The following is a 24563-nucleotide window of genomic DNA, read 5'->3' on the forward strand; positions in this document are numbered from 1 at the left end:
ATATTACACTTGAAATATGAAAAAGTATTTTAACAATAACTTAATCGTATCTGAACAATGATTGATTACTATCAATCTTATGAAATTTTTATGTAATATTTTTTATGATATAAGCAACTTGTCTATTATTTTATCATTTTATTTTATTGACAAATTAACACTTACGGTATAATTGAATCATATTTAATCTCTCTTTGTGCGATGATAAGATTCCAAGATTCAAATTGCGTTGTAATTTTGATGTCCAGACACACAAGATGCAATACTGTAAAAAAATCGGTTTCATTATTTTTTGCAACAGATCTTATATTTAGGATAGTATTATTTACTTTTCAATCCCGGATATAACTCAAAGTTTTTTCAATTTTGTATGAATAGAAATAACGTTTGATAAAAATATCCACCGCGTTAGTTATTTTTCTAAATTTATGTCGTCCAGTGTGTTTCAAAAATAAATAATCATTATTTGTAACTATGATCAATGGAACTAAAATCAAAAATGTTTCCGCCCGGGATCGAACCGGGGACCTTCCGCGTGTTAGGCGGATGTGATAACCACTACACCACGGAAACTTGTTGAGAGTAGTTTCTTCTATTCCTGTTTTCGAGAGTAAAATATTATTAAATTTTCTGATACATACACATCTATTTTTATATCATGATATTATATTGTGGTATAATTCAACATCCGTTTGCTAACTTAAAAAAGAATATTACTGCCTGAAATGCATCTTTGTAAAAACATTATATAATTTATAATAAACATATAGGATAATTATATAATACCATATATGTGTCTGTTTATAATACATATAAAAATTGTAAATTATCAATATTTTGTGTCATTACTTATTAAAATCGATTTAACCATTTGTTATTTTTATAACTGTAATATATTTCTGCAAATTTAAAATTCTTTATATAAAGATTCTTAATTCGGCATAAAAAATTGTAAGAAATTAAGTCCATATCAGACTTTGCATTAAAGATTAAAGATTGAAAATCGAAGATTAACGTGTTGATTATATATCATAGATTACATTGTTGTTTACACTGAGGTCATATGGCTCACTCGTGGATCACTGGTATATTCACGTTTCTGAAATCATAATCCATTAATGGATCACGCTGTATCACCATGTATAAACTGAACTTATTTTCAAATAATGGTCAAGTAATGGCCTGAAGTCAGTTACTCAATTTCTGTATAAAAGTCAATGTATTAAAAATTAGAATTTAGCTTAGAGCAAAAGGAGTTAAAATTTCTTTGTTCTGTTTGATTATATTTCAATCTTCAATAGTTTTCATGATCTGATACGGGCTTAATTTTTTATGATTATTCTTAATTCAGTATTTCTTATTGTTTTTGTGAATCTGAGTTCTAATGCTAAAGTACATAACTATATAAAAAATATTAAAACATGTATAAAATTATAAGATATTACAAGAGTATGAATTTTAAATAAATATCGATAACACATATTAAAAATATAAACATTTTCCGCGATAACTATTGTGTAAACAGAACAATCGATTACGTATCTTTCGAGCAACTGCTTTTGTATCTTATTTGATCAAACTCGATGGTAAATTCAAGAGATTGCTTATATTAAGATTAAAATGTTTTATCAAAATATACGAGTCATTTCACATTTTCGATAGAACCATATGGGGTGAAAAATACTACATAAAAAATATTGTTCATTAACGATTCTCACAAATTTATTTCACTTTTGCGCATAAATTCTCGATTTTCAAATTAACTTCGTATTTCGAAATGAACAAAGCCTGAGGTTTTGAATTCATCACTTTATTCATTTCTATATTTTATCGTAATTTATCGCATATAATGCGTATGACAGTTAATGAAAAAATCCCGATACAGGCAAAACTCCGATAAATTTAGACTCCCTTCTTCTTCCATATTACAAATACATGCACAAAAGTGGTCTCTATATTTATTCGTGACAAGGAACATAGGAACGCAATAATGCCCACCCAACCAAAATATTGCAGCAACATTGCTGCAATGTTGTAATATTGCCGCAATATTGCTGCAATATTCTGTGTTTGCTGGGTGGTTGTATTTCTTTGTCGTGGAAAAAATGTAGCTTAAATTATTGAATATTTTCCGAGTTATATTTATACATTTATTTTCTAATTTCATATTTATCATAGCTCATGGCAAGGGATTCTCCGCGACACGCATCAAGAACAAAATGCGTCATTATGTGCGATATCGGTAGCGCGTACGTGTGTGTACGTATACATATATGCGTATCGACGCCTTGTTGATGACTGGTGATAACGTTGCCGAACGTTGCCGAGTGTCGCCGAGCCGCACCGAAAGTGCGTTCTCGTTGTCGAGGAAGCGAGGTGTGCGATTGTGTGCGATTCGCCGTCATTTACCGCTCGACATTTGCACTCACTGATCGAGGCAATTTGCAATAGTCGAGTAGTGCGTCGTTCTCTGTGGATGAGACTCTTCACACATATCTCATCGGCTGCCCTAGACCCGTCAATTCGCACGGAATTCAATTGCGCATCGTTGCGTCTCGTCGTGTCATTGCGTGTTTAATGACTTGCGACTGGCAGTCGAGAGTCGAGCTGTCTTGAAAGCATGAAGAAGTTTCTGATCGCGTTCAGCGCGATTCTAGCTGGTGAGTTTTGCTTATATCGGTCGACACCTTTAATTCCGCCTTTTCCTTGTCCAAGAAACTGCAGCAGCATTTTTCTCGTGTTGCGCTTTTTTTTTTCCTAAGTCGTACTTTTCCGATGTGCGCACTTCCCTCTGGAATGTTTTTCATTTGGCAGCGCACGTCATTCTATGTTTGTGCCTTGATTTCTTAAAGATTGCGACATTTGACTTGTTTTATTAGCTATCTGAGAACTTAGTTTTATTCAACGTATCGGTTCTTATTTAGCTTTCGTTATTTATTATTTTTTTGCGATATAGGCTACTTTTCTCTCTCTTTTGTTCGATCTTTTGTCTCGTTCTCGTAATGCTCTGTCCTTTTTGCGCCACCGATTAATTGCGTTTCGCATTACTCATTGCAAAGGCACTGTTTCCTAGGATGAATAAAATGACTCAGTTGGTTTAAACTTGTAATTTGTCAATTTAGATCGATGAATACGCCACTGTGTCGGAAATGTGCGTCGCGATAATAATATCATTGATAATGTTGCTTTTTATATCTATCAACTGTATGATAATTATGTTTTCGCATCATGTAAAATGATTCTGTTTTGAAAGTCCTTGAGTTATGTTCATGATTTCTCTGAATACAATGACTACAGCTGAAATCAGAAACCACTTTAACAAGGAACTTTTAGTGCTTCCTATTACAGATTACTCATCGTTACAAGAAGCTAATGATATTATATTATCATGCGTGTCCTATTTCTTGAATCTAGCGTAACTTGACTTTAGCGATTTAATTTAATACAAAAATTTAGCGTTTATTTAGATCAGATATAAGATTGTAGAAAATTACACAAATATATTTTTTCATTTTCAGTATCTACAGCTGGAGTGATCATAACTACTGAACCAAAAAATGATCCCACACTTTTGGGTTCAGATGAATGTTCATGGGGGCCCAGTTACTGGTGTGAAAATTTAAAGTAAGTTTAGTAGTTGTTTATAATTTAATATATATATTTTAATATAAATTTTATATAATTAAAATAGACTGAGAAAATGGATTTGTAAAGCATTTTTAAAATATATATTGTGTGTACTTGTTATATATTTATAACTTATGAGGCAGATAGTAATGGTTATATATACATTGTGATATAGAATTTTTCTGGATAAATGTCTAAGTGTAAAGGCTAAAGAGATAAAAATATAAGAAATATCGTTTATTTTAATTAAATTTTTATCATATTGATATTATTGTAACAGAGTAATATTGATTATATTAATGTTTTAATAACAGGACAGCTAAAGGATGCAATGCTGTTAAACACTGTATTCATCGATACTGGGAACAAATGGAAGTTCCGGATGATAATGACAACGTTTGTGGAATTTGCAAAGATATGGTGCAACAGGCACGGGATCAATTAGAGAGTAATCAGACTCAGCAGGATTTGAAAGATGTTTTTGAAGGCAGTTGCAAATTAATCCATATTGATCCAATTGTTAAGGAATGTATCAAGATTGTGGATCAATTTATCCCTGAACTTGTGGAAACATTGGCATCTCAAATGAATCCATCTGTAGTTTGCTCCGTCGCAGGACTTTGTAATAATGCTCATTTTGACAAATTGCTTTCACAGTATCCAACATTAACAAAGGTAAGGATTAATCATACAATTCCAATTCTGTGTATTACTTAAATTTTCCTACCTCTCACAAGCAAAGATTAATCGATCTCTCTTCAAAATGAGGCAATTATAACAATTTTCAATCATCAAATAACCTATTGACACATATATATCTTGTATTTATCATTCTCTCGCAAGTATTTTTCTATAATTTGCAAGATTAGATTGCTCTATGGAATTTTATTCCATTACAAACAACATTTAATAATTTTTTAATGATAAAGTTTATAAATGTATTAAATTTTATCTCTGCATATTGGATAAATAACAGTTGGTGAAGACTTTATTATTAAAGACTGCTATTTATATTATTCATGTATTAATATGATTGACAAAATAATTGTTGACAAAGAATGTTGTATTTTTAGAAAAACAACAGGGAAACAAAGTCAGTTTTGTTGAAGAATGACGAACTCGAGCCTGACGAATGCAGTAAATGCTACACGATAGCAAAGTATATGGAAAATAAATTACGTCATACATCGCGAGATGCGATGCTTTTGCAATTTTTGTATATTTGTGGCAAATTTGGTTCTTATTCGGATTCGTGTTCGGCCATTATTATAACTCATTTTAATGCTATTTATGATCATTTACAAAGTAATTTCAATGCAGATAACATATGTCACTTATCAGGACAGTGCAGTGATAATTATCATAAACATGAAGACGCTATCGATGCAGTAAGTATATTAAAATATATTAATATATATATACATATTTAAATATACATATACATACATATATATATATATATATATATATATATATATATATATATATATAATATATATATAAAAAAATATATATAAATATATATAAAATATATATATATATAATATATATATATATATATATATATATATATATATATTTTCTTTTTTTTTTTAACATATTTTAATATATTTAAATATATTTTTTTAATCATATTTTGATTTAAAAGTAAATTATTAAAATATATCCTGCAATGATTAGGTTCCAAAAGTAGAAATAACACCACTGTCAAGTGTTGGCATGGTAGAAGTCGAAGATGATCTTCCATGCAAGCTATGTGAGCAACTTGTAAGTCACTTGAAAGACCTTTTAGTTGCAAACACTACAGAGACAGAATTTAAACAAGTTCTTTTGGGTCTTTGCAAGCAAACTAAATCTTTTGCTGATGAGGTTTGTGGTTTAAATTAATAGATATAGATATTAATAGAGTGTGTATATAATAACACTTTCATAACATATATTAATTTTTTAGTGTAAAGCTATAGTTGATGAATATTATGAGCAAATTTATGAATATCTTACAAAGGGGCTGAACAGCAATTTTGTCTGTCAATTATCTGGTATTTGTCCTGGTCCTGACAAAACAATACAAGTAATAATATATAAATGTTATTTAATATGATAAATATCTTTTAATAAGGAATAAAGTAGAACTAGCTATATTTTATGTTGTACTTTATAAAAATTTTTTATTTTGTACTTTCAAAACAGGGACCAATTTGGCCTTTAATCCCAGAAAAACTAGTAAAAGTAAAAGACAGTATAATGAATGATAAACAAGATCAGAAAGAAATTGAAGTGACCATTGGCAAGGATCACTTAAAATCAGAAGCTGAAGAAATGCAATTGCCAATTGAGAGATTAAGCCCTCTTCCTTTGCTGCAACCTGAAAGTGTAAATGGAAAGGAAGCATGTGCGTTATGTGAATATTTATTACATTATATACAAGATACTGTTACAGATCCTGCAAATGAGGTAACAAATATTCAAATATTAATTTTCATAGTTTTTTTTAAACAGTATGAGTTTATATAAAAATTATAAATATATTAAAATTTAAGGAGAAAGTCAAGGAAGCTCTCGGAAAAATATGTAAACGGTTACCTTCCATTGAAGGCAAATGTGAAGAATTCGTAGATACCTATGGAGATGCAGTTGTAGCTATACTTGCCCAGGAAATTGATCCATCACAAGTAAGTATACTCTTACATTTTAGAGCATAAGATTTTTAAAGTATAATTTAACATTTAATCATTTTAAGGTGTGTCCTATGATACATATTTGTCCATCGGAGGCATTCTTTGATACACTGGAAAAGATTCCTAAAAGTTTCACCATTCAGGAGGTACAGGATAAGCCAGGTTGTCCATTTTGTTTACTTGCAGTGACGCAAATTTATAATGTCATCAAAAACAACAAAACTGAGGTATTAGTTTGTTAATCATTTATAATAATTATGATTCTTAATATGCAATTTATTCCATATATTTTATATTACAGGCTAACATTGAAACTGAATTAAATAAATTATGTAATCACTTGCCACATAGCTTGACTGATCAATGCACAGATTTTGTGAAGGCATATAGTAAAGAACTCGTAGAAATGCTGCTCGCAGACTTGACACCCTCAGAAGTATGTGTTTATCTTAAATTATGTGACCAGACAAAAGATCCTGGGCCAAAGCATAATTATATTACTCAAAAAGATAAAGAGATATGTAAGTTTTTTGACAGAATTTACATAAATGATAAGAAACTTATCATTTGTGGTTAATTGAGGATATCTCTGAGAAATAACTTTATTTTATTTTTTGAATATTTCAGTGACCAACGAGATACCTACTTATCCATTACACATAGTTCCGACAAATACTTTAGATGATGGAGTGTGCACAATTTGTGAATTTGCTATGCGGTATATTGATAAAGTGATTGGTAATGAAAAGAATCGAAATGTAATCGAAAAAGCGGTACATGATGTATGCAATCATTTACCGAAAACAGTTGCCAAGGATTGTAATCAATTTGTCGATCAATATGCTGATGCTTTAATAAGTATTCTAGCAGAGGATGTCAGTCCTAAAGAGGCATGTACTTTGCTCGGCCTTTGCCAGATCAGCATGATACAAATTCAAGGTATAATAATTTTAGAGAAAATATATTAATTGTTTAATTTCAAACAATGTGTATGTGGAAATATATATTTTGGTGCAATTTGTCTTCATAGACTCTGTAGCAGAATGTGCCTTATGCCGAGCAATTGTATCACAAATTGACAAGTTGTTAGATAATTCAAAGGTTGATATTGAAATTGAAGAAATAATTCAAAAAGTCTGCAAGTATCTACCTGCGGATCAACAAGATAAGGTATTTTTTTACGATTTTTCGTAAAAGTCGATATAAAGTTAAATTATATGAAATTTTTAATGAAAATAAAATTTGAATCTATGCAGTGCGATGCAATGATAGAAATTTATGGGCCGAGTATAATAAACATGCTAAAAAATCATGTGGCTAGTGGGAAAATGTGCGACAAGATGGCTTTGTGCTCTTCCAATGATTATTTTGCCATGTCATTTAAGAATTCACGTGTGCTGCGATCAATTAGTGAGCTTAAAAAATGCACTTGGGGCAGACCATTTGTGTGTGGAAATGAGGAAGTAGCTAGACTTTGTAATGTAAGTATATAAATGCATGAGACAACTAGAAATTAATGAAACTATTATTTTCATAACCATTAATTTTAAATTAGGTTACAAAGCAATGTGAAGATTACCGAAAAAATGGCGAGGGTCTTTTATAAATTGTAAATGACAATTACAAGCTGGAAACAAAATCTAATAACTGGAGAAACAATGAAGATGTGGTACATTTCTTGGTTGGTGGTTTCCAGAAATATTAGCCATATAGGAAATAGCCTATTTCGTGTTATAATATGTATGATCTTTATATTAATCTCTGCTATATCAGAGTTTTCGAATAATACTGATCTGTGTAGACAGGTGCGATAAATGCTATACAATTTTCTTTGAACCAAATATTACATATAGTCTATCGTACTTATGTTACATTGATATTACAAAAACACTTGTAATCCTGATAATAAGTTGCAAAATCCTTTTTTTCTGATTATAAATATAAAGCTGTTATTTTATTAGCAGAACAATGTGGCAACATTATAAAGATATAAATTATGCGTTTTCCATTTTTTTTAAATATACATATAGTTAACAATGATCTGTTTTATTTCAAGTTTAACTGTGATAACGATGAAATAAAAGTTAACAAAAATTTGTAACTTGTTCTTTTTTTTATGAATTGTGTATATTCTTAAGTACAGGTGTAAATTGTGTCTCTTTAATAAATACTTTTGAAATCTAAAGAATTTTTTCATTTGCCTTAATTCTTGAAAGTATTCTCTGCAATTTAGAATTTTTAAGTTGTTTCTCATTTCACAATACCCAGTGTCATATGAATGCCATCTGTTTCTGATGTAGATGTATTTTTAGAGCTATCTGTACCTGACAGACGCTGTTCGGTATTGCTTTCGGAGACGCTCAGACGCTTTTCTTCGCGCATGCGCAATGATAATGAAATCCAAGGATGTGACGTAACGAATAAGCGCGAAAAACTTAATATTTTTAATTCTACCGATAGATTTGATATAAAAAAACGACACATATTACAAATCTTAAGGAGTGTTTGTAATTATCCAATATATGTTTCCATGTATATCTTCTTGCGTATGATTTTTACAGTATTTTCAAATCTAGAAATAGAAGATCTAATTGTAAGTATTTCGAAATTGTAATATATCAGAACTCTAGGCATCGGCAGTTGCGCGCGCAACTTATCCTGCGTCACCTAACGGCACGGCCGCCATATTAGTGTGGACTGCATCGTTTCCGATGATTCCGATTGTTTCCGCGTCCGCGTGTGACTTTCAGGTATCGTATTCGTAAAGAAATGTGCTCGTCGAACGTTTTACGCCGACCGAATTGACAACAATTTGTGTGACTGCTCCAATATAATCGATTTGTTTCCCATCGCAGAGAAAGCGCTTTCGATTGGCATCTCATCAACTGGGTACAAAGCATCTCGTCGAGTTCCGAGCTCGTGTTGCACGTTGCCAAGATGATGTACACAGTAAGGGAAACAACATTAGTGTGCTCGCATTATTTTCTTACATAATCTTCATGAGTCTGAAATTGATCTTTTCTTCAATGATTTCAATTCAAATCATTAACAATTTTCATTTTACATTTCAATGACTAAAAATAGACCTTTTGCAAAGTAGCTTCAAGTATGCAAATGGATGACAATGTTATTTTTCATTTAACTGTAAAAAGAGAAACATTTTACTTAAGCAGATTATCAATTTGAAAATTAGACAGAAAAATTGAAAACTTGCCAAAAGTGAAATTATGATCGTCCTCTATATTTTTACTAGTGTAAGAAATAACTAAATTCTTAGCCAAGAATATTTTTAGACGTTGATATTTGTAATTTTCAATTTAAATCACAAGAATCTTTTTTTATATTAGATTTTACTTTATTCTCTTATCTTTTTATTTAGGGAACAACTGCTTCGCAGGATACAAGATTCAGCGACAAGGAGAAGAAACTTCTTAAACAAATGAAATTTGGAGATTCATTGACACAGAAAGTAATTGATATTTTTTATATTCTTAAAAAAGAAATAATATACTCTTTAAACATGTTTATTGCAATATGTATAGATAATCTGCATATAAATGTTACTGATTTAAAATTATGAGATACTATATAAAGTTTTAATATGTTTATCGCAGGTGGATATGAGTAAAGTAAAACTTGATGTTATCAAACCATGGATCACAACAAAGATTACGCAGATTTTAGGAATGGAAGACGATGTTGTGGTAGAATTTGTGTATAATCAACTTGAGGAGAAGGTAAGAGCTACATTGCATTTAGTCGAACAAAATTTGACTAGAAATAGATTTTTAGTACAACTAGTTTGTGAAAAAGCAATAATGTCAATAATACGTTCACTTGGCTTTTTCCCCTCATCGTTATAGGAAACGTTAAATATACATTATTTCAGCACGATGTTTTCGTACAAATCGCAAACATTCATTATCCAAACTTTGCATGATGTGCTGAGTTTGGATAACACAAAGCAATGAGGCCGATGTTATCTTCCATTTTACTTGTTGCATTGTTTTTTTTTTTGTTTGAATTCCATAAGTTTCATCATCCTCAGTACTCCCCGTTTTTAATCGGCCCATATACTCCCCTCCAAGCATATCCACTTTCGACAAAAGAAAAAAAAACAGAAAAAATTGATCTGTAGCTGATCCTGCCATATCAAACTATATAAAGCCAATCTTTATCATATATGTTTGAATTCCCCGTTAGTATAAGTAGAGACCGTTGGTGGGGCTCAACCCTTTTGTCCAAATGGCATTCGGATGTGCTCCTCTCTACATCCGATTGGCTGCCTTTCTATCAGCCGTCAGCCCTAATGTCAGCTGTGGTGGCAGTTGGTATCTCAACGTCACCTTAGAACCGCCGCAAATCTTCAACTTCAGCAGCTACGTCATCGCTGCAGCTACAGGTCGACAACGTCATCCACGTCGCAGAACCAGCGATGATCCTTTCGTCACATCACGCTCCTGATTCCTGCTTCTCGCATACCTTCCTGGAGCTGTGTTGCCGTGCAGTATCAACCATCACCACCTGCTGCAACGGATATCGCTTCCGTTCATCCAGCTACCTCGACCGAGGTAGTTTGTCATCGTGAGCTACGGGATTTCGAAAGCCTCGCTAGCTTTCGAGGATCACCCAAGGATCTTCGGTTTTCCGATGGCGTCATCCCTCTCCAGATGGCATTTCATTTTGGGACTTTTGGAAGCTTCATCTCGTACGGTTTCTCCGTTGGAATCACCGATTTCGAAGTCCGAAGAGCGAAATCGAGCACCACCGCTTACTTAACACCGGACCTCGGTTCGCAAAGGACTTCGATATTCTTCCGGACATACTGTCGGTCACATATCGGCATGATTCAGGCGAAAACAGCGCCCGGTGGTATCCCTACACATGACGTTTGACTCTTTGTCACTGTCACAGGTTGGTGAAAAGGTGATCCTTTTATACAACATTATCTCTACGATTTTCAGGCGGATGTTTTCGCCGGATATTCGAGATACATGCTTTTCTCTCGTTTCAGCACATACACAAACATACCATAATGGTGTAAATATTAAGATTAATGAAGAATGATGAGGTATTGATCTATTTTGTGCTACTTGCGCTATTTAATCTATTTAAATTCTTTTTTCTCCTTCAGCATGTAACCTTATTAATACAGGTGCAAAAGAGTGATCAGCGGCGCTAATAAGGTGGTAAGGCACACTTAGACGTAATAAATATCTGCTTTTTCGAGGGGGAAAAGCAGTTTGAATAATAGAATAAGAATATAAGCATTTTTTGTCGAACCTTAATTAAAATTTAACGCAGTACCTTTTTTTATTATTAAATTTTTTTTAGACGCACTATTTTTTGTTGCTCTTACATATAGAGAATTAAATTTGTACGCTATATATTTTACAGTTTCCCGATCCCCGAAAAATGCAGATCAACCTGACAGGTTTCCTGAACGGCAGGAATGCCCGTTCTTTTATGGGTGAATTATGGGATCTTCTAGTCTCTGCTCAAGAAAGTGTTACGGGCATTCCCGAGGCTTTCTTGCAACAAAAGAAAGATCAGATTAAAAAGCGCTTGGTAATTATCAATTTTTATTTTTAGACCTCTATTTGTAAACATGCAGTTTTTATTATGGCTATCTGAAAGAGATGATTATATGTATACCTAATAATAATATTGTGATTTTGCATATGTGTGATTTTGCATAATAATGTTATAAGATCTTAATTCAAGTATTAAAATTCACATACATATATTCAAATATTAAAATTCACAGACATATATGATGCATTTTACATACATATGATAAATTTTATTATATGTTCACTGCTTAGATATAGTTCAAGACTATATAATTAGCCATGTTTAGCATTTGCACAATGCATTATATATAGTTTTAAAAACCGTGACATATAAAAAAACATAAGCAATAAATACACATTTTTTTATTACTTTTTTTTATTTTTTACTATATTTTACAATCAATCCATGAATACTTGATCAATCAATTTGTTTATTCTTTACATCTTATTTTGATTCATTGTGTGTGCGTGCGCGCGCGCGCGCGCGTGTGTATGTGTGTGTGTGTATATTCTGAAAAAATTGATGCATATCTGTATTAGTATTCCATGAAGTTTTCTAAAAAATAAATAAACAATTGACTTACTATATTTTGACATTCAATGAAATGTTCAATTAGGGGTACTTTCCGATTCACGCATGATGCGCATGAAGTGACAGAAGATGTATAATATGCGTGACATGAACTATACATCTTCTGTCACTTCATGCGCATCATGCGTGAATCGGAAAGAACCCTAAATGTAGTGAAATGGATGACATTAATTTCAGTTTAATTATACTTAATTGTGAAAAAAACGATATCCTGTATAAACAACAAAAGTTTACATTATGTTGTGATATGTCAAATTAGGAAGAACAAGAGAAGCTTCAAGCATCGTTGGCGGAGAAAGAAAAGGAGAAGGAGCGTGAAAAGGAAAAGGATGACGCGGAGAGTAAAGTGAAAAAGGACGAGAAGGATAGCAGCTCGTCAAAGGAGCGTAGCAGAAGGGATCGTAGCAGGGATCGTGATAGAGACAGGTACTACTCTCATCGAGAAAAATATAGTTTTCAAAAAGTATATTTATAAGTAAAGTTTAGTTATAAAGTATAAAAGTATATTTATATATATTTTGTGTTTTATATTTTTTCAACGTAGAAATAAAAGGAGCAGATCGCGGGATCGGCACAGAGATCGCGATCGGTCGAGTCGAAAGAGGAGATCCGTTTCAAGATCACCAAGTAAAAATTCGCTGAAAGATAACGCAAAAGATATGCCTGAAGTTAAGATCGAACGGGAAGATTCGCCGCAACCGGAAAATGCCATACCCTTGATGCCAGTTAAAACTAAGCCGTAAGCAATATAAATCATACTTATGTATAATTAAAATACATATCATCGACTGAAAAAATTCGAAATCTTATATATTTGCAGGGAAGCTGCAGTAGCAATATCGAGATTGCAAGCTAAATTGATGAGCATCGCCGATGGAAAGAAGAAGAATAATCGCACGCCTTCGCCAGAATCGCTAGACAAATCAGTAAGAAAATCGCGATCTATATCTAAGTCGCCGGTGAATCGTTCAAAGAAATCCAAATCTAAGTCACCTAGCCGGGATTCGAAAACGCGTCGCTCACGATCGCCTGCTTCGAAGTCAAGACGGTCCCGCTCCAAGTCAAGATCTCGGAGATCCCGATCTAAATCCAGAAGAACCAAGTCGCGCTCGCAGGATCGCGCCAAGTCAAAGCGAAGTAAATCCAAATCGCCGAGATCACGATCACGATCGCGATCCAAGAAATCACGATCCAAGAGCGATGATAGGAGTAAATCGAGAAAATCAAGATCCGATTCGAGCGATTCGAAATCCTCGAAGTCTCGCTCAAAGTCTCCGGATAAACGAAAAGATAATGGAGATTCTAATAGAAAACGCGACGGTACTACAAGCAGCAGCTCAGAATCTGAAGAAGAGAAAGATGCAAAAGATAAGAATGATTTCGAGATACGAAAAAAGAAGGATGGTGTACAAGCTAAGAGATCTTACCGAAAAACCAATAAAGATGACAGTGGTAGCGATAGCGATTCCAGTCGAGAGAGAAAATCAGCTCCTAAGAGAAGAAGCCCTTCGCCACGTAAGGACAGAGGTCGGTCCAAGGACAGAGACAGAAATAGATCACGGGATAGATCGCGAGACAGGTCACGAGATAGATCGCGGGATAGATCACGAGATAGATCACGAGACAGGAATCGAAGGTAAGATTTACAAATCGCATGAAAGCTATTTATAATATATTTATAAATTCGAGACATGATGATACATCAAATTTACTTGAAATTGATATATCACATTCATAAATTAATGATAAAGAGATGCTTTCAATAAGAATTTTCTTAAGAAAAGTCAGATTTCTATTTGAGCAAATTTCGAATACAGAATTTCAATCACTTCTTCATACAGAAAGTAGTTGAATGAAGATTGACATGAGAGCTTTCTAATAAGAAAATACAAGTAGATACAATGTCATGCTCGAATAGAGAATTTTTGAAATTCCAAAAGTTTTCCATTTGTGATAGCTATGTGTGTTTTTGTTGAAGAGCTCTTTCAATTTATAAATTCTCGATATCCTTTTTATTCTTTAGGAGATCATTAGATCGAGATCGTGACAGAAGACGGGAGCGAGACCGCGAAAGGGAGAGAGAAAGAGATAGATTGGATCGCTACAGCGGCAGCCGTGGCATGCGACCACCTTCTGTTCGTAGACCACTTAATAGGCGTAGGTTAGTATATATATATATTTTTTTTTGCACATTAAACAAATCTTGCTTTTATATTTCATATACATAAAAAATTGTTCCAATAGCCCTCCGCGCAGAAGTCCGACAAGATATCGTCGTAGGTCACCGAGTCCCGAAGATAGGCGTCGCAGAAGATCGTTGGATCGTCGAAGGCGATCGTCAGAGAGACGTGACAGACGTCGATCACCCGATCGCCGTGGCAGTCGACGTCATTCACCGGACGGACGGGATCGATCGAGCAGGTACGATAGATCTTCCTCGCGTGACAGATCAAGTAGGCGGGAGCGCTCCAGAGAACGACGAGATAAGGATCGTCGATCTAGATCCAAAGATCGTAGATCGAGATCCAAGGATCAGAGATCATCGCTGGATCGTTCGAGAGACGGGAAGCGGTCTCCCGATCGTTCAAAGGAAATCAAGGATAAGACAAGGGACAGGAAAGTGGATGAGAAAACTAAAAGACTGCCCGATACAGGATCGCGAAAAGAATTGCGAAACGGCCGGTCTAAATCAAGTAGCTCGGAAAGTAGCGAGAGTAGTTCCTCTAGCAATGAGGACGAGTCACTTAGGTGAGTGAAATTTCCACTTTGAACACGATACTTGGTCTTACAGAATCTGCGATTGGTGGATGATAATAATAATAATAATAAATCTGTCGATATGTGTGCAGTACGGATATTGTACGTGGTGTATCCGTGGTTTATCATTTGTTAAATAATTTTTTTTTACAGATTATGTGTGTATATGTGTATGTATTATTCTGTGTTTGTATAGGAAATCGATTGAACGCAAAACATCTCAGGAGAAGCGGGAAAGAGAACGCGAACACGCGGATGATTCTAAGAAAAAGGAGAAGGAAAAAACATTGAAGGAAGAACAATCTAAGCGGCCAGAAAAGGAGATTAAGAAGATAGAACCTGTTGCTGCGAAAAAGTCGGAACCTAGCGTTTCTCCTAAGAAACTTCAAACTGCTTCTCTTCCTATTACCAGACATAGAGTAAGTGTAATAAATTTTACATGATCATCAAGTGAATAACGCATATATACATGTCGAAGTATATAATAAAATACATACATTAAAATACATTATTAACATATATTATTTTAAATATACATATATATATTTTCACAATTTATATTTATAAAATATAGATGAATTATTTTATGAGACTCATTTTTTTAAATTTTTTCCAGTTTTCAAAGAGCTTATCGCGTACACCCTCGCCGTTTAAGAAGACCGAAGACATCATGGCAGCAGCCATTAAAATTAAACAAACTATTAAGTATGTTACAAAATTATTTTATTTTATCAATAATATTCTCCATGTTTTATAAGTAGTATTATTGATATACTATGAGTATATACATTTTATTTTCAGGGAAGATACCAAGGATGAATCGCCGAAGATTGGAGAAACAAATTTCGCCGCTGGAGATGTTTTCCCTCTAAAAAAAGACGAGAAATCTTTGAAAACGACGAAATTAATAGTAGAAGATAAAAAGTCTACACAAAAATCATTAGAATCTTCATCCAAGAAACCTATAGAAGTGGTTAAAAAAACGAAGAGAGAAAAGCGTGATGGTTCCACAGACAGTGAAGATAGTGACGGCGAAAGTAAGATATACGTTTTAATTAACTGTAGTAAATTAATGTTCCGTTTCTTTTAAGATATTTATTTTACAGGTAAGAGAAAATCAAGAAAGTTAGAGAAACCGAAGAGGTCGAGGAAAGCATCGACAGATGAAGACAAATCTGATAAAAGTAAAGCAGGATCGAGTTCAGATTCTGAAGATGATAAAAAGCATTCAGATAAAAATAAAAAATCTAGAGATCGAACTGGTAAATTTTCTTTTGTTTCTTTAAGATTGGTGTGTCAAAAATATATATGCATAATTATATATAATGTATTAATATGATTTATATAAATTTAATTTTTAATACTTTACAATAGATTCGACGGATGATCGCAGCAAAGACAGAAAGGATAGTAGAAAACGCGAAATTGTTGAAAATGATTCTCGAAAGCGTTCAAAAAAGGAAATAGAGGAAGAATTAAAAAAATCAAAAAGATCGCGGAGAGATTCTTCTTCGGGTGAGGAAGAGCAAAAATCTAAAAGAAGCAGAAACGAAGATGATAGATCAAGATCTCGAAAATCAAAGAAAGATTCGAGTTCCGATGAAGAGCCCAAGAAAATAAAAAAAAGGAGAGACACTTCATCAGACGAAGAAAAATCTAAATCACGAAAATCCAGAAAGGATTCGACGAGTGAAGATGAATCTAAATCAAAATCAAAGAAATCCAAACGAGATTCCAGTTCAGAAGATGATGATCTTGCAGATAAAGACACGAAGAAAAAAAGGAAAATTGACGACAGTTCGGATGATGAAAAAGTGAAAAAGAAGCGTAAGAAAAAGGCAAAAACTAGCACCAGCGAGTCGGAGGTAATGACTCTGTGAGGACAACAAATATGTTTTTTTTAATATTTGTATTATATATAATTTTGGTATTTTTTAGGAAAGTGAAGTAGAAGAAAAAAAGAAAAAGAAGGAGAAGAAACATAAGAAACACAAGAAGCACAAGAAGCATAGGAAGCATAAGAAGAAGAAGGTAGCAGAATCAGACGAATCTGATGTAAGTGAAGGTAATACGGAGGAACTGGAAAAGAAACTTCGAGAAAAAGCATTAAAGAGTATGAAAAAGGGGCATAGCATTGAACGAAGTGATTGAGAACGAGAATTGATCACGTGCGATGTGTCATGAATATATCTCTGTATCGCAAAACATTCTAATTTTACAAATATGATAACTTTTGTTTCATATCAACACAATTGGATTATTATTTTCTGTATTACATATATATATATATGTATATATATTTCACTCAATCCCTTCGAAACAAGTCTTTAAACGGTATTCGTGGAGAGATTATGGAATAATTTTCATACAAGCACATTCGGGAAAAATATGATTGAGATTTTCCAGTTTTTACATTCAACATTGAGATTTACAAAAATTTTCTTCTAAAAGAAAACACAGTGTACTTATTCATGTTGATGCTACTCTTTTAGGTTGTAACATAAAGATTTTTCTTTTTGTTTCTCTGTTCTTTTTAAGAACTTGATATAAATAATATTAATTATATGTTTCATCACACTTCAGTTCCTAAACACATTTTAAAAAAGAGTAGGGCTTGTATACAGTGATTGATTTATTTGTATAAAAGTTTAGTCTTTAATGCAATTTTAGAGAATACAATAAGCATATCGAATAATGTTACGGCACACAATTCATATAAGAATTATCAAAAACCTACTTTGCAGAAACCTCAAAATATGCTCCCTAAATGATATAGTCATTTCTATTTTACAGTGACTCCTAATTTCTTCTAGACATCAGAATCGACATACCGAATTTACAGAATGTAACATAATTTATTTAATGACTTACATAATTCTCTAGTACACTGGAAAAGAAAATACAGAATTACTCACAATTATAATCTGCGTTACACATTGCTCACAAATCCTTCAGCTCTTGATATCCTTTCACATGAACTTTTTATTAAAGATTACATTTATAGATTTACGAATTTTTCAATATAGTTTCCACATCTGGCAAACAAATTAACTGATTATTTACAGAACCAAGATTGATAAGATCGCCAGTTAATGACACAGTATCCACTTTTGCAGCCAAAAGCTCCTATATATACATAATTTTATAAATAATTACGATAAAATATTGCAATATTTAATAAGAATTAAGAACTAGTAAAACACGATTTACCTGTTGAAAATCTTGCTGTACATTAATATCAATGGAAAAACGTTTATCGCCAAGACATAATCTCGCTTTACCCGACTTCAAAATTTCGATTTTGCCTAATAAACCACTTTTTAAGCTATTCAAGCCACAATTTTCGCTTTTTGTTTTATCGTCACTTTTACCAGTATTAGCATCAGTTGATCCTTCTGACTTTGATTCTTCTTTACTAGATTCTAAATTTTGCCAACAATCTGCAAGCTATTAATCGGTTCTTAAACTGAGCAATAATTATATATCGGTTCTTAAACTGAGCAATAATTATATATCGATAACTGCAACAGAATATATCTTACCTGCATTAATACATAAGGGTTAGTTTTATTTTCGATTATTTGAGGAATGGTAACTTCTTTTCTATTTTTTTCGTTTAAAATTTCTTTTTTTATATTTATAACTGTGAAACAAAAAAATATATAAAAATTTGATAAAATTATGGAAGAAATTATAATCTTACCTTCGCCACTTTCTGAGATAATTGGTTTTTTGTCAATTTCTTCATCACTAAATTCTTCTTTTATAACTCTAGGTAGCGAAATAGGATCCATCTTATCAGCGATTGTACTATCGTCCATAAAATCATCACATAATAGGTTTTTTAATTTTTCTTCTTCTTCCACATTAATTTTCTTCGTATTTAGTTTAGTTTTTTGTAGGTATTTTTCAGCACCTGTATTGCTACTGCTGGAACTATAGGATCTTCTGCTAACAGTAGGTGCTGCAAATACTCCTTCCGACCATATACCAGCAGACTAAAATATAAATATATAAGTGTATGTAAGACAATATTATGATTTATGCAAATTGTTAAAAGACATTTAGTATATATTGGATATACTTGTATTATGTTTCCCTTGTCTCTTCCATGCCTGCTATTTCCTCTTCCTCGTCCTCTTCCACGATCTATGGTATCCTTTGGTTTTGGAGCGTCAATCTGAACTGGTGTTGCTTCACTGAAGATGACATTATCTCTCTTTAGCATTTATATAATATATATAAAACATAATTCATTATTTAATATATGCTACTAATACTTACTCTTTTTTCTTAGTTCTCTGTACATTAAGATTCGGTACATATACTTTTTTGGGTTTTTCAGGTTTAACACTACCACCTAATGTCAGATCTCGTGGCAGCCGATAGGATGTTAATCTCTGCGTACCTGGCATGTTTTTATATTTAATACTACTCGATAGAGATTTAACCTCAACAATAACACGGCTTCGTGACGTTCGCGACCATGAGAGACAAAGGAAGCATCAACTCGTCCTGAGTCATGAGGTGGCGCTGCGAGTATCGATAGTTTCGATATTACGAGAATCGAAACGCCGTTCGATAGATTTCGAATCCGTAGCCATTTATACGCGTGCGGAAGTCATGTAAGCGTCGTTGGCGTCTCTCTCGCGAATATTGAAGAAAAGTGAGTTTTTGCGCGCGAAAAGTTATCGCGAGGTATATTGTGAAGTGTCAAATACCCGTAACGTGTTGCACATTATGTAATTGTCATCATACCCGGGTATCGCGACTTCGAGGTGTCATCAATCCCGATGATGCTTCTGTATCTCTGCAGCCGACCGATCATCTTCGCAGATCTCAAGTATCTTCGTATCTCAAGTTACAATTTCACCGATGTACCTCGATAATGTAACGAGTATATCGACATCATACGAACAGAGGTATGTTTTAATTAGCTCTATCAATTATGCTTTTCGTAATGTTTTAATAAGGAAAATCGCTTTCTGATTTCGCGCGCACATCTATAAGATATTATTGATATAATCATTGTAATAAAGAGAATCTTAATCGAATTATTTTCTATAACTCTCAGATCAATAGTAGACTCATAAAAAATAGTCTTGGCCTCCATTAATTTGATATCTGAAAAATGTCTCTTTCTCTCTTTCTCTCTCTCTCAGGAAGATTGTTATTTATTGCATTATTTTCCTCTATCGAAATTTTTCTCGTAAAAACGGGGTTGAAAAAGAATTAAAGTTTAAGCGACGAGATAATATTAAAGACCGCTATATAAGCAGATAAACAGTATCGCGGCGCGGCAATCTGCGGGAGACGGGCGACGTTTTCAGGATGACTAGTAGCATAGTGACATGGGCAGGCGGAGAGCATAGCCGGCGTGGATGAGGTCATCGTATGGTTTTTTAGCTGCGCCGCGCACGCCGGCAGTCGCGACGCGGAGCGCCCGAACGCCGGCCGCTGCTGCACGCGTTCCCGCTGCCGCCGCACGAGCGAGCGAGCGGTGATCCTGCTGGCGAGGAGAAGAGAGAGAGAGAGAGAGGGAGAGAAAGAGAGAGAGAGAGAGAGAGAGAGAGCCAGGACATGCGACGACGTGCCACGTGCCACGGCGTCGTACATGTCAGCCGTGCCCGCGAGTGCACCCAGATCGTCCTCCGGCAGGAGGTGAAATCGCCCTGATATCCATTTCTCTTTCCAATCCGTTCTCCTTTTTCCCATTTGCACGATCGGGACAGGATACCGCGAGTGAATATCTCTAAGAGTTGAAGTTAAGGATCCTGCACGGCGAGCATGAATCCGCGATCTCGATCGACAATGTGAGAAAGGATCTACTTGAGGCGAAAGGGAAATTTGATTTGTCCTCTTTGTACCGGTTTTTTAATTGATATCATGGGAAAGTGAGTGAATCCTATCGCGAAGAGGTGTTTTGCTAACTAAAATAACTCGTCAATTAATCGTGTTAATCATTTATTAAGCGATTTTAATTCTGACAAGAAACGAGCCACTTTCTGATTCAGTTCAATTATCGGATTATTTTTATCATTCCTTCACAAGTACTCTCTCTTTCTTTCTTTCTTATTTTTATAATTTATTATTTTATAATTTATTATTTTATAATTTATTATTTTATAATTTTTATAATTTATCGTTGCTTTTGCAAGAAACATGCTTCGACAAGGAGCTATTTTAAAGATATTTCTCAACAAGTTTAATTTACATAATAAAGACTTTCTTCATGGTGACAGTTTCTTTTATAATTTCATACGATTACTTTCATAGTGCCCAGCTGTTGCGTAGAGTTACAGGTCGTTGCGCATGATAATCGTGTTACGATCGTATGCGTGTCAAAAACTGGGAATTAAAACCGGTACAATTTCAGTGATTTATGTTTCTATCTATGAGATATGAAAGTAATCTCTATAGTCACCTGCAAATATTGGCATAAGATATATTTTTCCCATATCTTATCTACTCATATATCTTCTTATCTTATTTTATAACATCGAATTTGTATTTATAGTATCAAAATATCGAAATTACATATCAATTATATTAATTAGTAAGTTATATTTAATTTATAAAGAATTATAGTATATATATATTTCAATCAGCGATCATCTTCTATTCGTTACTGTTTATATCAACACAGAATTCAATATCAGTCTTTCTCTTATTCATGGCATCTCGCGACAGCCGAACTCTCATCGAAATTGCAGTTCGTAAATATGTGACATTGCAAAAGCGGTGAATTGATTTTAAATCACCGTTTCCGTTTCTCGGGCGTAGAAGAGCGGATTTGGAATTCGGTTAGCCGCAACCAACTTCTTAAACCTGTTCTGTACTCCCCCTCAGACATCGGATACATCGACGAGTTTTCGAGCAGCCGATGCATCTGAGAGAACGTCTTCCCCTGAAAATCTTTTACGCACACGTCGAGAATCTTTTCTTTCGGAATCCTTAACTTTTTCGTACCTGCTAGAAGATCGATCTCGCACACCTTCTCAGATCTTTACTGTTTTTTACACGAACGTGCGTAACAATGATATTTAACGGCCTTTAAGAAATATTTCGTGCGTGTTCCAAAAACAAAAGAAATTTTAACAACATTATTTTAGAAATGTTTATTCATTTTTCTTTTTCTTGTTATATTCATTTTTGATATTATTCATTGCGTTTATTTCTATTTACGATAACAATAACAAGGATGTCAACTCGTATCGAAAAAGTTAATAATTTATTTATATATTAATTATAGATTGATAAGGGGAAAATATATGAATAGAAAGAGATATTTCCTTTTAGATTCAAAACTGACAACATTAATGTTCAAAACTTTAATTGCGCTCTAAACGATGACACATCGTAATTTGCGGACAGATAAAAACTGTATATCTTTGCGCATACAACCGCATTTCATAATTTAAAGTCTCTCACTAGAACACGTTGATGTACAAAAAGAATAACAGATAAATATTGCTAATATATTTAAGATAACGTTGCACGATGTACAACGATACATAGATATAAATTCTCATTCTCGTAATAAGACGTATTTTGATGAAATAAAATAAAATATAATAATATATTGTTGCACGAAAAAAAATCATTTTAAATATCGCTATTAAATATATACAAAAATCATTGTTTGAATAATCAGTTTTTTTTAAATATTTCTTTTTTCTTTGTATTGAGCATTAAAATGAATTTGTATTTGAAGGAAATTATATGATAAGATTTTAAATATTAAAAAAGACATTAAATTTAAATATTAATGTTATACGTCAATTGTATAGAATAAATAATCTAATTATTTTAATTATCCATATATAAATTAAAGTAATCAGATCTTTTTTATATTCTATAATTGAAAGATATGCAACATAATATTTACATATGGTATATTAGTAATATTTATTTTAATAATAATACATAGATGTGTTTTTACTGCCTTTTTTAACTTAATTTCTAGAATAATTTTTTCAAATCAGTACAAACGAGCGCGTGCTCGGATAGCACGTGCTCGTGAACATTGCGATGCGCATGCGTGCATCCTCGAGATGTCGCGTTTCAAATCTTGCGTCTCGCAGATAGAAATGCGCATTCTTCGCCCAAATGTCGCACGGTGTTTTTTCGTAAGAAACGACGGAATAAACTGTAAATTGTTTTCAACAAAATTGTTCCTGTTATCATTCGAAACAAGCTATTTTTACTTTTATAATTTTACCAATCACGATGGTAACAATTTGAATATTAATGCAAATATCAGTACTTTGCTCAACTTTATATTAGTGTTCGTAAAACTCGCGAATAGTTACGCGTAAATAAATTTTCGAATTTTGACACATGTGACAAGAATCAATAGGAAGTTTATTAATATCCAGAACACAGATTCTCTCTCTCGGTCGCGAAGTAAAAAGTAACATTAAGTGTTATATTCTCGTGCTGTCGATTTGGCCCATAAGAGTGGACCTTTTACAACGACGTGCTTGTGAATAGGACGTGAAAAACTGAGAACTGATCGAAAGTCAGAAGCATTAATCTATTGGAAAATGAACGGTGTGCCACGGACTCATATTGAAGCCTTCGACGTCAAGGTAAGCTGTATTTTACTTTACTTTACTCTTACTGCCTCTTGTGAAATCTACGAAATCTTACTCTACGCGTATGCCATTGACCTTTTAAAACCAAATAATCAAGTGTTTAAAATACATTTGTTTCGTTTTATATAGTTTTCAAGTTTATTTTTTTAATAAAATCATTTCAGAATATTTTATTTTTACAACTTGTGTAATGAATTTTTTGCTATAAATATATCAACTAGTATAAATAACATTTCATTAAAAAATTTTCACTATCTTTTGCAATTTATTAATTCGTTGACTCTATGCTTTAGCATACAGTTTTATTGATCGAGACATGCTTTTTGTTTGCACGCAATTGTATATTTAGCTATGTACTGCGCATTTATTTCAGTATTCTCTAAATTACTTAAATTCACATCATTTTTTGTATAAATTGTAATTTAATGAATTTAATACGTTTATGAAATAGAAATTACTCTGAATAAAAATAAACGGCTTATTACAAGGCGACTTTGAATTTTTGAAATGGAACCTTCCACTTTTTATTGCATATTCTTGTAGCCCTTCTCGAGACCTTGGCGACGCCATCCAAGGTCAAACACATGGCGCCAGTAAATAGACCTTTTTATACCCTACAACTTTTGTTTGAAACAATTTTTTGTAAAACTTCTATTTTTTGTGATATTTCGAGGTCCCGACTCTTTCGAACACTCCGTAGCGATGTAATGACACGTTTCCGACCCCAGGTTCATTTGCA

The 24563-nt window shown here is 33.1% G+C and overlaps 4 protein-coding genes and 1 non-coding gene across 6 annotated transcripts in view; 3 read left to right on the forward strand and 2 right to left on the reverse strand.

The window, feature by feature from the left end:
* Positions 1–500: 500 nt before the first annotated feature.
* Trnav-aac (transfer RNA valine (anticodon AAC)) lies at positions 501–573 on the reverse strand. The gene has a single exon. It is a non-coding gene; the product is annotated as a tRNA-Val (tRNA).
* A 1765-nt stretch (positions 574–2338) lies between these two features.
* Sap-r (prosaposin) lies at positions 2339–8401 on the forward strand. Its single transcript, XM_083105960.1, has 14 exons — positions 2339–2660; positions 3519–3624; positions 3942–4302; positions 4701–5015; positions 5308–5496; positions 5579–5698; positions 5818–6081; positions 6168–6299; positions 6368–6532; positions 6607–6826; positions 6933–7244; positions 7336–7475; positions 7562–7786; positions 7861–8401. The coding sequence occupies exons 1-14, from the start codon at positions 2621–2623 to the stop codon at positions 7909–7911; spliced, it is 2640 nt and encodes an 879-aa protein (XP_082962086.1). The 5' UTR covers positions 2339–2620; the 3' UTR covers positions 7912–8401.
* Positions 8402–8919: 518 nt separating this feature from the next.
* Positions 8920–17378, forward strand: Srrm1 (Serine-arginine repetitive matrix 1). Its single transcript, XM_083107480.1, has 16 exons — positions 8920–9055; positions 9161–9254; positions 9685–9774; positions 9920–10042; positions 11703–11873; positions 12730–12896; positions 13015–13209; positions 13291–14106; positions 14494–14631; positions 14715–15218; positions 15424–15646; positions 15844–15932; positions 16029–16264; positions 16334–16489; positions 16602–17103; positions 17171–17378. The coding sequence occupies exons 2-16, from the start codon at positions 9243–9245 to the stop codon at positions 17376–17378; spliced, it is 3630 nt and encodes a 1209-aa protein (XP_082963606.1). The 5' UTR covers positions 8920–9055; positions 9161–9242.
* On the reverse strand, positions 15929–19744 carry Rpiiic53 (RNA polymerase III subunit C53). Its single transcript, XM_083105814.1, has 7 exons — positions 19512–19744; positions 19312–19426; positions 18931–19225; positions 18770–18870; positions 18438–18674; positions 18143–18353; positions 15929–16095 (listed from the first exon to the last, which is right to left on the reverse strand). The coding sequence occupies exons 1-6, from the start codon at positions 19640–19642 to the stop codon at positions 18234–18236; spliced, it is 999 nt and encodes a 332-aa protein (XP_082961940.1). The 5' UTR covers positions 19643–19744; the 3' UTR covers positions 15929–16095; positions 18143–18233.
* Positions 19745–20673: 929 nt separating this feature from the next.
* The window catches only part of Lmpt (four and a half LIM domains protein limpet), a 119553-nt gene continuing 115663 nt past the window's right edge, over positions 20674–24563 (forward strand). Inside the window, exons 1-2 of one of the 2 annotated variants that reach the window (XM_083105805.1) lie at positions 20674–21121; positions 23606–23818. In XM_083105805.1, the coding sequence (XP_082961931.1) occupies positions 23774–23818 (45 nt within the window). In that variant the 5' untranslated portion in view covers positions 20674–21121; positions 23606–23773. Of the gene's footprint in view, positions 21122–21524; positions 21592–23605; positions 23819–24563 lie in introns of those variants that run through there. The other variant, XM_083105804.1, reaches the window with a different exon arrangement.

This window comes from Camponotus vicinus, unplaced genomic scaffold (genome assembly GCF_025532165.1).
Source record: "Camponotus vicinus isolate PSW18456_S1 unplaced genomic scaffold, iyCamVici1.0 SCAF_8, whole genome shotgun sequence".
In the NCBI taxonomy this organism is placed as follows: Eukaryota; Metazoa; Arthropoda; class Insecta; order Hymenoptera; family Formicidae; genus Camponotus; species Camponotus vicinus.